The sequence below is a fragment of the Nothobranchius furzeri genome, chromosome 15 (assembly GCF_043380555.1).
Source record: "Nothobranchius furzeri strain GRZ-AD chromosome 15, NfurGRZ-RIMD1, whole genome shotgun sequence".
Lineage (NCBI taxonomy): Eukaryota > Metazoa > Chordata > Actinopteri > Cyprinodontiformes > Nothobranchiidae > Nothobranchius > Nothobranchius furzeri.
The window spans coordinates 46,845,605-46,859,169 of record NC_091755.1 but is presented as its reverse complement, the minus strand read 5'-3'; the positions used below and the strand labels follow the sequence as shown (position 1 = coordinate 46,859,169).

The 13,565-nt window shown below is 47.8% G+C and overlaps 1 protein-coding gene across 1 annotated transcript; it reads right to left on the bottom strand.

Annotated features, from left to right (window-relative positions):
• Positions 1 to 7,511: 7,511 nt before the first annotated feature.
• On the bottom strand, positions 7,512 to 11,159 carry snx21 (sorting nexin family member 21). The gene is made up of 6 exons (XM_015968819.3): positions 10,999 to 11,159; positions 9,152 to 9,433; positions 8,792 to 8,988; positions 8,565 to 8,706; positions 8,308 to 8,473; positions 7,512 to 8,215 (listed from the first exon to the last, which is right to left on the bottom strand). The coding sequence occupies exons 2-6, from the start codon at positions 9,423 to 9,425 to the stop codon at positions 7,744 to 7,746; spliced, it is 1,251 nt and encodes a 416-aa protein (XP_015824305.3). The 5' UTR covers positions 9,426 to 9,433; positions 10,999 to 11,159; the 3' UTR covers positions 7,512 to 7,743.
• Positions 11,160 to 13,565: the final 2,406 nt, after the last annotated feature.

Genomic DNA, 13,565 nt, shown 5'->3' with positions numbered 1-13,565 from the left:
GTCGTGACCGGCTCCTTCACGTGCTGTGGAAGCTCACTCCTCTTCTTCACGGCTTTTCTCTACGGGTCATCAGCGTCAGAATGGACTCCATGTGGGAAAGAACTCCGGTCCGCCTGACCGGTCCTCGGTTCTCTTTGGGCCGGGCCAGGTGTGTAAATAAAAGATCCGTCCTGGAGCTCAGAACCCAGACAGCATCGGATCGTCCCTGATGTTAAAAGCTGGCATCCGCTCGATAATCCAACACGGATTTTATCTGCTGCTTTTCCTCCGACCTGAAAACGAACTAAAATCCTGGAGAATACGGAATTATTTCATCAGGAAAACCCGTTTCCCTGATTTATTTTCCTTCTTTTCAGAACCTAAACGAACCGAAAGATCAGCAACATCTCAGACGTTTTCACTGACAGTGAGGCTCCAGGTCGTTCCCATGGAAACGTTCCGAACCTCAATTCAGATAGGATTAACAAGCTAACGGCTAGTTGTGTGTTGTCCTTGGTGTCACTGTGTCGCCTGCTGAAGGTGGGAATGTTCCAGGCTGTGTCAGAATCACGCCAGCTAGCTGCTGCAGCCCGCTGAAGCTAATTAATGATCATGTGACATAAACCTGACAGCAAAGCAACGACGTAGGGCTGTGGCGTACTTGCTGTTTAATGACGCAAACGCATAAATAAAATGGCTGCCAAGTTATTTGCGTTGATTTGAAGCGTTATTTGTGCGCGTCTCCCAAAATTAATGCAGCGCAACGCGTCCAAATGCCACAATATACCAGTAGGTGGAGCAACCAGTGGGTGGAGCAACCAGTAGGTGGAGCAACCAGTGGGTGGAGCAACCAGTGGGTGGAGCAACCAGTAGGTGGAGCAACCAGTGGGTGGAGCAACCAGTGGGTGGAGCAACCAGCAGGTGGAGCAACCAGCAGGTGGAGCAACCAGTAGGTGGAGCAACCAGTGGGTGGAGCAACCAGTGGGTGGAGCAACCAGTAGGTGGAGCAACCAGTGGGTGGAGCAACCAGTGGGTGGAGCAACCAGTGGGTGGAGCAACCAGCAGGTGGAGCAACCAGCAGGTGGAGCAACCAGCAGGTGGAGTTGACAAAGCGAGACACACCACGGTGACTCCGTCTCTGGTTTAGAGGTCTTTCACACCAGCTACGATACCGCTGCTGTCTTTTTTCTGTCGTGATCTCAAAATTAACCAGAGAGTGAGCTCTTTTATTGATGCCATGGGCGTTTCTCTATGTCAAGGCGCCTTGCTTACGAGGACACGGTCCTTCCTTGGTCAAAGAAAACGGTTAAATGGAACGGACTTGCATCACGTGACCACGGCGGTCGCGTAACGCCATGTGACACGGGAGATAACGTTATATTTTATACGTATTAGTTTCGATATAAATATATAATGAGCCTTTTACTTTTTAAGTTGTGTTTTTGTTTATTAAATAAAAAATATATGAGTGAGTTACTACCCGCTAGCCACCGAAGCTGCAACTACTAACCAACTAACCAACCATAGATAACTTCTTTGGATCTAAAAGACATTTTAAATTAGCTGACTTACTTTTAAACTTGAAATTTGTCCCAGAAGTAGCTGCCGGCTTCTGATCCGCCGTCTTTTTGAAAATACCGCGGTGTATTCTGGGTAATTTTTGACCAAGGCTAGGCTACAAGACTCACTCAGCTAGCTAAACGGCTAACAAACGGAGAACACACGCCTCGGTAGAACATGAACATTGGAACACGTCTTGGTGGTTCCTGATGACGTGTCTCCTAGGCAACCGGGGCGGGGCCAAGGCATCAAGGCAGGTTGTACTCTCTTTCTGGTCTGAGTTCTATAGTGCGCCCCCTAGTGGAACCCTCCAGTACTATATGCAGTGCCGTCTAGCAGCAAGTGTGTGAACAGCCTGCGCCACCGCGCGGTTAAACAGCAAGTACATTCCAGGCCTTAGGAATCAAGCTTGTGAAGTTTTGAGAAGGCAGCGACCTCAAACTAGCAGTTAGCATGCCAAATCTCTGAGGGTGGTGAGGTGTTACTGTCGACGTTTCCATAGAAACCACGCCACCAGATTAGGATTCACAATGGCTGTGCTCCAGGTGGTTCTGGTTAGTGGTCGGATCCAGTCTGAGCAGGGACACATTCACGTAATCAGGTCAAAGGTTGCAACGCGACGTGTCGGACATAAAAAAAAACTGTCCGATGCAATTTGTTAAAATTTAAAAATACTGTTTATTTTCATATTTTGTAAAACAATTCAATGAAATGAGCTCCAGAGGATCCGGGTCAGCGGGTCGGGCCTGAAGCGAGCACAGGAGTTACTCCTAACGTGTGTTTTGTGTTGATGTCACAACAAAAAGGGAATTTAAACGTTGACAGGAACTGGTCAGCAGTAATTAGCCAAAGACGTGTAACGTTGGACCACCAGAGTATCCTAGTAATACTAAAATATATTTTATAACCATAGTAGCTTTATATACTTGATTTTTGCTTCTGCTTCTCATCGTTTTGTTAGTCAGTAGATGGATGTTAGCTTAAAAAATCTGCATCTAGCATGCTAACTCCTTAGCACTGAACACACACACACACAGACACACACACACACACACACACACACACACACACACACACACACACACACAGCTTTTGCACAATCTTAGGGAAAGACATCAGGACCCATTTTTGTCACTTTCACATCACTGGGGGGGTGGGGGGGGTGGACCATGAGGACAGTCAGGTTCGTCTATCACCTGGTCACAGGTGCTTTATGGGAAGAGGGTCAAACCCTGTCACTGGTCAGCTGGTGCATCCGGATCTCCTCAGGTTTGCTCAGGTCATGTTTTAGGGTGTCATTAAAGCCTGATTCATGCCTCTCCGTCTGCGTCTGCGTCAGCGAGGAGACACGCAACGTCCTTGCGGGCCTGCCGGAGAGCTCCGCAAGGACGGACGGAGTCGAGCTCTCTTTTCTAAACATCCGTCAGTCGAGACGGACAACGCAAGCTTGTGATTGGTCAGGACGCCGCTGTCGTCTACAGCGCCGCCATTGCGCCCTCAACAACATAAAGAGAGCCGAGGATAACTAGCGGCAGACACGGAGAAGCTTGAAGAATACCTCGCGAAAAAACTCTAAAAACATGAGCGTTTAATTTGTGGACAGAAATGACAGGAAACGTGGGTTTAGAGGTGGCGAGTGCATGAAGAGGTGGAGGAGGATGAGAGACAAATATGTCTGTGTTAAAAAGTCTCTTGTATACAAAAAACACAATATAAACACACTATCTTGTACCGATACATGACAGGATACCACAGAACAGCGCTACGCCCTCTGCTGTCCTGGCGGGGAATTGCTCTGCAACACTCTCCAGGAGACGGAGAAGTATGAGAGCAAAACGCTTCCGTCAATCCGTGCGTGTCTGTCCCTCACGGAGCTGACGGAGAAGCATGAACCAGGCTTAACTTTAAAGACAGGGTTCCCTTAGGTTCTAGTTTACACACACACACACACACACACACACACACACACACACACACACACACACACACACGGTCACTTCCTATCCAAACACATCAAAGTGAATCTAAAAGATTTTGAAAATGGCATGTGTGTGTGTGTGTGTGTGTGTGTGTGTGTGTGTGTGTGTGTGTGTGTGTGTGTGTGTCTCTGTGCGCGCGTCTGTGTGTGCGCGCGTCTGTGTGTGTGCATGTGTGTGTGTGCGTGTGTGTGTCTCTCTGTGTGTGAGTGCATGTGTGTGTGTGCATGTGTGTGTGTGTATTTGTGTGTGTGTGTGTGCGTGCGTGTGCATGTGCGCGTGTGTGTGTGTGTGTCTCTCTCTGTGTGTGAGTGCATGTGTGTGTGTGCATGTGTGTGTGTGTATTTGTGTGTGTGTGTGCGTGTGTGTGTGCATGTGTGTGTGTGCGTGAGACAGGTTTAGAGTTGTTCTGATTAAGAACAGATGAGATGATGTTCTCCTGCTCTTCTGTCCTCTCTGACCCGTCTCGTGTCGGGTCAGACTTGAGATGTCAGGTGTGTGTTGTTGTGTGTGAACCCTAACTGTGACTCTGATTAGTGAAACGATCACTGATGGATTTTACACAACTCTTGTGAAAAACATTAAAATGTGCCAGACGTGAAGTTTGACTGTTCTTTAATTATTCTAATATTATCTTTTGTAAAATCTTGAGCTAAACCAGGAAAATCGAATGTGTCACTTTCTCTTTTTCACACCAACGACTACCTTTCACGTAGAGCCGAACGGATGGAACTTGGTGCTGCGTCTCATCAGACGGTCACCATGACAACAGTGACTGACAGCTCAGACTCTGGATGTCATACCTTCCGCTGACAGCCATGTTCAGCTGTGATCCGTGACCGTTACCGTAGCAACCAGTGTTTCTGCAGCAGCTAATCTCTCAGCTCTTGGCCTTGTCGCCATGGTGATGTGTTGTGGAGCACTTATTTACAGATAACACGCGTCAGCGGTGAAAGCAGCAGCAACATTAGAACCACCTGGACGGACTCTGAGTCCAGATCTGGTCCCGGTCCATCTGCTGCCCCCTTCCACCCTTCCCTCTGTGGGGGCGAAGAACCATCCTGGTCCAGATTCACTCCTGATGGTCTGATAAACCAGGAGCTCTTGGACCTGAGGAATGTGGAGGTATTCCATCACAGAACAAGCTGGAGGGAGGCGCCCTCTGCTGACCAGAGCCTGGTGTTGCATCTCAGGTGGACCCAACAGGAAACGGGAAGTTTGGTTTTGCTGAACCTAAATGGACCTTTTTTCTTTCTGTTGCCCACCAGTTAACAGCTCCAATCCTGTCTGTTAGGCAAAGATCTCCTGAGCTGGTGCTCAGACCTGAATGAAGCTCCGAAGTCCCAGAATAAATGTTTGCAGCTGATTGACCTTTACAGCCAATTAAAGATGGCCGCCACAGCTGAAACAGCAGTTTCTGCAGATACTGAGCAAAGATTGGTAATATTTCTCATCCTATTTATATATAAATATAATTGGGACGTGGAGCATTGCATCATCGACCGAAACACATGCCGGGATGCTGATCGCTGTGCTATTTTAAATTAAACAATTATTTGAAATGGTTAACCTTTATTGCTGCTTAAAACCTTCAGAGCATCAATTAATCGTCTTAAAATGAACTAATTTCATTTGAAAATACATATTTTCTGAAAAGGAACTCGAGCCTTTTCTCCTACAGCAAAGGATTGTGGGTAATACCCTTCACCCAAGTCCGCATCCATGCGAACTCGGGTGAAGATCTGCACTTGGCTGGCTGGGGTTGCACAGCTGAAGGGCGCGAGGATTGGGATTGGGCTTCAGACAACAGATTTGGAGTCATACTTCCTGATATTTGGACATCTCACCTCTGATTGGCTAATAGAAACGCAACTCTACCACGGAAACATTTTACTCTGCAACGTTGATATTTTATTATCTCCACAAGCCTGGAGGAGTTCTGCTGTGTGGTGGAGTAGCTCATGCTAACAGTTAGCTTCTACTAGCTGAGACCTTCTCTGCTGTTTCCTGGACGCTAAACCAACAACACACGTGCCCGTCGTGAGTCAAGATGGGTGAGTCCATGAATGTTAAGCGACAGGGTGACGTAGATCTGTCAGGATTTTCTAATCCTCTGTCGAAGCACCATACCTCATCAGATTAGCAGACACATATTACAGCGCACGTAAGACTGACGTAGTTGTAATCCTACCCTGCACCCTAACCCCAGTGGCGGCGTACAGGCAGATAACGCACCTGCGCCCTGATACAACACCTGTTTCCAGCACTTTTTCGTTGTTCCAACACGCCTGGTTCAGTAGACGAGTCACCTGTGCAGCAGCTCGTCAGGCTTTCAGAAGCCTGTTGATTTAAATCAGGTGTTTAAACAGTTAAACTACTATGAAGGACACTGACCATCCAGGACCAGGAACCACCGTCTTCGAGTGTCACCGTCTATTTTCTATCAGAAGCTAATGCAGGAGATCAGTGTAGGAGACTATTTTCATGTTCAGCCTGCGTGAAACACTCAGAGTGACGGATCATAATCAGAAATAATCATTGAACGGGTTTTGTGTTCACACCTTTAGATATAAAGTGAATTTTGTTGGTTTCAGGATCAGTTTTTTTTATTACAGAATCTGTGTTGAAATTGTTAAATTAACAGAACGTTTTAGGATATTAACTTTTATGCTTTCTAACGACGTCGAGCTGACCTGAAAACCGAGTCCGTCGATCCAACCGTACAGCTGCACCTTTATATTAAATGATGAATGACCCGCACTTGTATAGCGCCTCTCAGAGTCAGGACTCCAAGGCGCTTTACACTACAGTGTATCATTCATCCATTCACACACTGGTGGTGACGAGCTACGATGTAGCCACAGCTGCCCTGGGGCGCACTGACAGAGGCGAGGCTGCCGAGCACAGGCGCCACCGGTCCCTCCGACCAGCACCAGCAGGCAACGTGGGTTAAGTGTCTTGCCCAAGGACACAACAGCAGAATTCTCTGTCCAGAGCCGGGATTGAACCTGCAACCTTCTGATTACTGGACAACCCGCTCGATGTCCTGAGCTGCTGCTGCCCATTATAAACGTATGAAAACAAATGTCGGCACGCGACTGCAAACGTGAACTTTTTAAAGTTTGAAAAGAATTGTTTTATAGTTCAGATTTAATGAAAACCATCGAGAACTTCAGTAAACCCGACAGTTAAAGTGATTTTAATACTTAAAAGCTGAACAGAGACATCTTTATCCAGGTCAAGGCGCTGGCAGGCTGCTTCTGCAGGTCTCCTATTGGCTCTCAGAAAGTCACATGACACATCAGGTGTTTATCAGCCTGAAGCCCACAGTAGAAGCAGAAAGACACCAGAATACAGGACTTTATTGGTGGTGAAGTGGTCCTAACACGTTCATCTACACACGTCGACGGAAACGTTTCCTTCACAAAGTTATAAACCCTCATTAATAAAAATCACTAATCAGCTTCCTGCTGAGGCAACCAACCTCCTCATGTCTATTCTGGTCCAATAACGAGTCATCGCTGCCATCACCATAGCAACCAGATCCACCTTCTCAGGGATTTTCCCCTCGAACCCGACGACAGCGGGTCAGAACCAGGCATTTTGTGTTCTGGTTCCTGCTGATAACCCGCTCCCGCATCACTTAGCTGCCTCCTCCTGTTTCCACAGACGTCTGGCCCGGTTTCTGGCCCAGTCTGACAGACAGGACCAGGAAAGTTCTGAGCTGACCCGCTCCTCTGCTCCTTCGTTTGAATAAGAAACCCAAAACCAACAAGGGAACTTTTAATCCCACTGTAAAGATTCCCGTCGTTCCTCATCAGGCGGATTCCCAACCCTGTGGAGCGCCAACTTCCTGTTTGAACTTCAGGAGGTTTGGTTCCTGGTGGAACCGGGGAGCTGTGGCTGAAGCAGTTTGAGGCTGAGACCGGATCTGGTGGTGATGCTGCGGGTCAACACTTGATAAAACGACACATTTTCCCTTTAAAGTGGAGAAAATCAACAGTCTGTTCTCCACGTGTCTGATCTTCATCCTCGTCTTCATCCACGACCACTGATGCTTCTCCTCTCACCCAACAGAATTCTTTGGTTCTGGTTTGAAGTTCCACATCTAAGACACGCCCACTCAGGATCAGAACCTTCACGAAAGCTAAAACATCTGATATTTAACTCTTAACAGTGAACTTTTATTCTGAAAATCTCAGGTTTGTTTCCTGCTACGGTGCCTCCTTTAGGGCTCCCCTTCGCTCTCCTGCAGGTTATGTTTCACTAGAAACTCTTTAATGGTTAGGTGGTCATCAAGCCCCGCCCTCTGCTCCACCAGGGACTGGAGAAGCTCCTCCCACTGCTGCTTGTCTCTTCCCGTCTGCCACGACAGCCGGATCATCGCCTGTAGCAATGGCAGCAACAGTGGGTGGAGCCTGTCGGATTCCAGGTGAGAGGGGCGGGGCTTGTCCTGTGGGTTTGGCTGAGTCTTGGCTGGGGTCAGAACACAGAGGGCGTGGTCGCAGTGGTCACAAGCCTCCTCCAACTGCTCCACTTCCTGGAAACAGCACGACAACCCAACCAAGGTGAAGAACCAATGGGAGGAGCCTGGAGGTGGAGCCTGTGACTGGTTGTCGTAGTAACCAGTCCAGCCCAGTTTGTGCTGCAGTCTCTTGGCGTTGAGCAGCGGACCCAGAGCCTCCTGGAAACGTCCCGCCCTCGACGACAGAAAACAGGCTGAAACATTTGGACCAACAGAACCAGCGAGCCAGAACCGTCTGGCGGGTCGGCCGTAGGCAGTTTGGTTTACCTGATGAGCAGCTGTCCAGCCTGCAGGTCGCTCAGGTAGAAAAAGCAGCGAACGGTCGCCGTCCCCCGCAGGACAGGAAGGGAGCAGAGGTGCGACAGGTACTGCTCGAAGGCGCGGCTACGCTTGGCGATCGTTTCCGCCGTGAAGTTTCTCCGCAGCTTTTTCCCTGTGAAGATAAAACCAGACGTGTAAATGTTCAGATGTTTCGCAACTGCTGGTGCGATTAAGGAAAGCACATCGTCATCACATCCGTTTACGGGGGAAAGAGACGCGCTCCATCTGGTCTCCATGGTTACGGCGCAGCACACCATGGAGGCGCTGGAAGTCAGAGTAGCGGCGAGTGATGACGGCCGGAGTCTTGTCGCTGCTGCCGGCCTGGATCACGTGCATCGTGTACAGCTGGAGACACAACCAGCAGAAATGGTCACTGGGGGGGTTCTACCTACCGCGGAGTCGTGCAGCAAAGGATTCTGGGTGACCTGACCACGTATTTGGAGGATCCATCCTGCATCACGCTGGCGTCCGTCACCTCAAACAACAAGTTGTCCATCGGCCACCTCGCGCAGCGGACAGGACGTCCTCCTCCAAGTCCTCGGAGACTCCTCCAGCCCTCCTGGAGCTGCCGCGTCAGCAGGGTGGAGGGGGCGGGGCCCACTGGGGACACACCCATTGGACTGGCATCTACAGAAAAATTGACCTTCTTCAGTTTCATGGTTTTGGATAAAAATGTATTTTAATACTTGGTTTTTTATGTATTAACTGGATTTTAAGGCTCTGGGTCTGGTCGTTCGGTCATGATTCAACCACGAACATCTGTGAGAACCTGAGGAGTTCAGAGGCTCACCTGTGCTGCTCAGACCCTCTTCCATCGACTCTCCCAGGAAGTCGGAGTCACTGTCGAGGCCTGACCCGTCGCCCTCGGCTCCCTCCTCCGGTCCCACGAGCCCGCTGTCGAAGCACAGCATCCCCCCAAGCCGCTCACTCACACACTCCTCCTCTTCCTCCAGCTCTGCCTCCCAACGGTCCTTATTAAACCCCTCCTCTTCCTGTTCAGGCTCCGCCCCCTGGCCATCCTTAAACAGTGAGCGCTTCAGGCGGCCTAGAATTCGAGACGCCATGATGTCACCTGAAGGGAGGGGGGGTCAAATGATCATTTTATGTTTCAGATGTCCTGGTGGTCCTGAACTTCAAAGTTCCTATTAAAGATCTGTCGGAACCGGCCAGTGTTCTGCAGGACCGGTCCGATCAGCAGCTCCACGATCTCACCAGCTTCAGCCTGAAATAAAAGCTGTTTTCATACGAATTAAGGAAGTTTCAGGAGAACACAAGAAACCTCGTCTTCACCTCGTCCTCAGAAGAATCAAATCTAAAGGAAGATCTACAGCAGAGCCGAGAACGGGTGGTTCTGGTCTCCCTGCAGGCGGGCCCAGCAGCTCTCTGCATTATTAATGAGCAACACGGTTTCCATTCAGAGAAGCTGCTGGTTCTGTAACCGGAGCCAGCTCGGCCTCCGGCCCGTCTGCAAAGTGGATCAGAGTTTCTACGCAGCTCAGATAGCAACAAATTATCTCACAGAGACCTTGGTTCTGGAACAGAACCGAGTCCAGCCTCTGGGAGCAGAACTCAGCTGCGTCAGAAGGGTTTTCTTCCTCTCACCAGTCAGCTGGAATCCTCAAACCAGGAGCTTTGAGACCGCCGAGTCCAGACCTCAGAGTCCAGACCTCCGAGTCCAGACCTCCGAGCCCAGACCTCCGAGCCCAGACCTCCGAGCCCAGACCTCCGAGCCCAGACCTCCGAGTCCAGACCTCTGAGTCCAGACCTCCGAGCCCAGACCTCCGAGTCCAGACCTCCGAGTCCAGACCGCCGAGTCCAGACCGCCGAGTCCAGACCTCCTCAACAACAAAAATTATTTTGTTGTAATTTTTGCAGTTATTTCTTTATGTGACTGCTTTCTTGATTTTTTTATCTGAACACAAAACAAACTCGTTTGTTTCAACCAAAACTGAAAATCTTTAGCTACGATTATCTGACCTGCATTTGACCTCTGACCTCTGACCTCAGGTCAGTGCGATCAAACTTCTGTTTCGATTTTTTTGCACAATCCCAAAACAACACAAGTCTGGTCCAGAGTTTGAAGTTTTTAATCAGATCGTTTAGAGGAACTGATGTTTAAAAATAAAACAGACTTCTGAATATTTTATTCATTTAGATCTGATCCTGAATCAGCAGGTTAAACGTATCAACATAAAACGGTTCTGTGTGTTTCTATTCACTTTCTTACGTCTGAACTCAGTTTGAATGGTGTCCAGCTTTAATGTTTAGTAATAAAAACGTCATCATCGGTTCGTTTTAACCAGAAACACTCGTTCCGTCTGCTTCTGATGGATTAGATGGAACCGGTCAGCGGAAGTGGTCGCTCTCTCCTCCGGGACCAGGAGCGACTCCATCCACTTTCTCTTCCTTTTCCAGGTGGTCGTTGAAACTTTCTCGGCTCTGTTGATTTTATCGGTTCGTTTCTGACCGGAGGAGAAGCTCCTAACGATATAACGGCACCGCGGGCACCGCGGACTCCTCGGACCGGGACCAGATGAGTAAAGTTAGCCAAACAGCTAACAAGTTTCCGCTAAAACCAGCGACTGTAGAAAATAGAGGCTAAAACCAACCGGACCGACCGGCGGCTGAAACACTCACCCCGGCCTCGAAGGGGACTCTACCCGCTCCTGTTAGGTCATGTTCGGGTCACCTGAAGCCAGAAGGTTCAGTCATGATCACACTAGAGGACCGGTCCGGTCAGGGTCAGCGGGACCGACACATTGCGCTGACTGCGTCCAGATTCCTGAAGCTTTCCCTGGGCACAAGCCTCAGGAGGAGGCGGGCCCGCTGGAGATCGGACACGAACCATATAAGGACATGTAGTACCATGTCCGCCCAGCAGAGGGCAGGAAAACCACATCAATCTTTATTTTATTTGGCAACATGACAACAATCACAACAGACATTAGAGCAAAGAAAAGAGAGGACTTACATCACGTGATAGGCATTAAAACATTAAAAAAGAAGATACTGGAAACACAAGATAATATAATGTTTGCACTCTTAGTTTTAATTCACTTTAGTTTACAGTAAAAGGTTTTGAATTTGTTAGTGTCAGTGCGCCCCAGGGCAGCTGTGGCTACATCGTAGCTCATCACCATCAGTGTGTGAATGTGTGTGTGAATGGATGAATGATACACTGTAGTGTAAAGCGCTTTGGAGTCAGGCGCTATACAAGTGAGGGTCATTTATCATTATTATTTAAAATGAACGTTTAGACAGGAAGTGGTTTCTCTCCCATTACAGCAACAGGAGTGGTATTTATACCCACCATATCTGAAATATTAGCTGGCAACATCTCACAGAACATGGTTGCCATGACATCACTTCTGTCTGATAAATACAGTCAGCGTAAAGATGACAGCAGCTTATTCTACGATGGTATTTTCTTGTGTTTAACTCAAACTGGTTTTTGGGGGGTTGCTGGTTGGAGACCAGATGCCCCATTAAACCTCTTCACACCGCAGGCTGGGGGAGTTAGGAGGGGGATTTTTCCACTGGTTGTTATTATAACTCGTTAAACATGTTGGCTGATAATCAGCAAACCTGAACTGATCTCTGATTTAGGTTAAATCTGTTTAAATTGTGTTTCAGATAAAAAACCTGGAGCCTTATGTAAAAGGTTTGCTCACTGAAACTGATTAAAATGTGTTGCATTTAATATATTAAAGGATATTCATAAATACATCATCAGATCATTTATTGCACATATTGGTGCATTAATGTCTGAAATGCACCACAACGCGTCCGGCGCAAACCAAACCACAGACTGAGACCGGACCTGGGGTAAGTTAGGGGTCGGTGTGATCTGCAGTGATACTGGTACTCCGTGAAGGTGACGCCAATAGCAGGATCAGGACTGGGGTGTTTGTATACCCTGAAGGTTCTCTGACCCATGACGATTACAGAACAGCTGATCTACAGCAGTCCCGTTAGATCTACGTCCTGAACTGTTTTTGTTTTCTAATAAATGTCTGAAAACATAAAGGACAGCAGCAGCTCAGCAGGGTGTCCAGGAATCATAAGGTTGTAGGGGCGATTCCGGCTACCGCCAGAGAATGCTGCTGTTGTGTCCTTGGGCAAGACACTTCAAAAGCAGACCGGAAATAAACCTGAACGCGATGTTTCCTCCTGTCTGGTCTAACTTTTAAAAAACTAAAACTAAATCAAATGTTATTTGATTTTATTAAATAAACAAAATTTTCTCCTGTTTTAGAAAATAACTAAAACGTATTTTGGGAGCCTAGAAAATCACAAAATAAATATTTACAAATATTCATCAGTTATTTATTTTCCCTGTTTCTGATTTTGTCTAAAAAAGTTCCATCTACAGCTTCAGACACGGGCCGTGTTGTGGACACCTGTCCAGGTGTCTGGAGCTGTTGGACACATGCGACCCTGAATAAGTGGTTCAAATAGCCTTCCTGTCCAGCGGTGCGAGTGTCCCGATTCCCAAGTGCGGAAGTTGATCACGCCCCTTTTGCACCCTTGATCCGCACTTCACCGAAGGTCGCATCGATGCAGACTTGTGTGAAGGGTACTACTCACAGTCCATCGCTGCAGGAGGAAAGGCTCAAGTGCCTTTTCTGAAAATGTGTATTTTCTAATTAAATCAGTTCATTTTAGAATGATTCATTGATGCTCTGACACTTTTAAATAAAGCAGCAATGAATGTAAATTTAGTTCAACTAATTGTTTGGCTGTTAATAAAGGTTTTTGAAAAAAGTATCACAACAACCAGCGTCCCGGCATGCGTTGTCATCGACGATGATGCAATGCTCTCTGTCTCAGTTGGCAATTCTTTGCAGACGCGTCCTACACGCTTGAAGCCTCACTGCACACTTTCTCCAAGTGCACTTTGCTGAAGACCGCAGGGATCGCAGAGTTCTGGGATTAGGCCGAAGTGGCTCAAGAGCCCTTTCTGAACATTTGTAATAAATAATGATTATCAAGATAATAAATATTTCAATATTGTGTACTTTAATCAAGTGTTTCCCTGTTTGAAAATATTGTTGAATGACTGATAACAGAGCTGGTGTGTTTTTGAACACAACCGTTATTTAATCACTTATTTTACATCTTTTATTTGTAAAATCATTTCAAGCAGCATTTAGGAACTCGTGGTCGATGACGTAAAGCTAACTGTCCCAGGTTATTTGTACACA